Source organism: Corvus brachyrhynchos, unplaced genomic scaffold (genome assembly GCF_000691975.1).
Source record: "Corvus brachyrhynchos isolate BGI_N302 unplaced genomic scaffold, ASM69197v1 scaffold262, whole genome shotgun sequence".
NCBI lineage: Eukaryota > Metazoa > Chordata > Aves > Passeriformes > Corvidae > Corvus > Corvus brachyrhynchos.
In genome coordinates, this window is record NW_008236626.1 from 2,014,741 (window position 1) to 2,016,386 (window position 1,646).

General features: G+C 42.6%; 1 protein-coding gene across 1 annotated transcript in view; it reads left to right on the forward strand.

The window, feature by feature from the left end:
- Positions 1–1,646, forward strand: part of TENM2 (teneurin transmembrane protein 2) — a 618,654-nt gene that overhangs the window by 586,560 nt on the left and 30,448 nt on the right. Inside the window, 1 exon segment of the mRNA XM_017726535.1 lies at positions 888–1,137. Within this exon segment, the coding sequence (XP_017582024.1) occupies positions 888–1,137 (250 nt within the window).

The following is a 1,646-nucleotide window of genomic DNA, read 5'->3' on the forward strand; positions in this document are numbered from 1 at the left end:
TATTGTTCAGAATTGGCAAGATCAGGCTATTTGAATTCACTTCCACCACTGGGAAGTGGGTCCACATTTGGGTAGTACTTGGCAACAGCGAGTGTTGTCGCCAGTGGGGAACCAGTTTTGTTACAATTTCATTTCCAGAAGAACATGAGGCTGAAAGTTTCCAGCCAGATTTCCGCAGTTTTTGATGACAAAGGATATGGTCACACTGTCAGAAAATCCACTGCCTTCTTGGAGCAGGGGTCTGCTCTTTGAGCAAATATTTTGAAAATAAATCCTATCTTGAAGGTATTTTCTTGAAGCCTAATAGAGATCTGTACCACCAGCTTCCCTCTTGCCTTTTATCATTGATCCTTAGCAGCCTTTCTGGGAGTTTCATCTTTCTCCTATCTTTTCATTTTCTGTGCCATCATCCTCTCTGGTGCCTCCATTTCTCATTTTTCATTTTCCATTTAAAAAGTGTGAAAGACTGAAAGGTGGAAAGAGAACAGTAAGGTTGGCACAGAATTCCAAACAAAACATGATACAGGAAACTGGAGTGAGACACAAATAAGGAACAGCTCTTCTCCACCCACTCAGAAACCATCGAAACCACAGTCCCAGGCCAGAGCTGTGTGGCAGGGTTTTCTTTCATGACAAATACCAAAGGACTCTGGGTGTAGGTTTGGGTCTGTAGCTGTGTATGTGTGTGGGTTTTAACACTGAATCTTCATTACACCTTTATTTTTACTCCTGCAAAATGCTTCTGCTCTTTTTGCACCGTTGAAAAACCAAATGGTGGAGTCATTTCATTATAACAGTCCTTAAAAGCAGCTGTTGAAAAGAAAACAGCCTGCAGTCCCCTGCAATGAATGGTGGTAATAACCACTTCTTCTCCTCTCTGTCCTTAGGTATATTGCACAAAGGCAACGGAGAAAATCAGTTTCTCACCCAGCAGCCAGCTGTGATAACCAGCATTATGGGGAACGGGCGCCGCAGAAGCATCTCCTGTCCGAGCTGCAATGGTCTGGCAGAAGGAAATAAGCTCTTGGCCCCTGTAGCACTGGCAGTGGGTATTGATGGAAGTCTCTTTGTTGGGGATTTTAACTATATTCGGCGTATCTTCCCCTCCAGGAATGTCACTAGCATACTGGAGCTGAGGTAAGGCTTAACCTCAGCGCTTCGCTTCTGGAGCCTGTGCTCAAATCAGCCTTTACCATTACTTTTTATAATTTTGAAAAACATTGTCACTTTCAACCTATTTAAATTCCAGTGGAGAAATGGGGCACAGAAATGCATAGCTCAAAGTCTGTAACTTACCAGAGCAGTGACTGAAGTGAAGGGCTTAAGAGTACAAATTAATTTGTACAGGAAATACAAACTATCTCTTTCTGTCTCGTTAGTAATCACTGATTCAGTTCTCCCTCAGTGCATCTTTTAGTTTTGTTTTGAAAACTATGGAATTGACTGCCCTTAGGTACTGAGCCACAGTGACAGGCAGAGGTGTAACAGTCTCTTGAGATCAGAGGGAAGGTTCTCCTGCCAGTGGTTTTGAGATCCACTTTCACATTTCTTTTCCATGCTTGTGAGTCTATTTCTGTAGGTTGCCAAGTGCAGTTCAGGTTGACATACTGAGTTATTTTGCATCATCAGAACTCTTTTTAAGATTG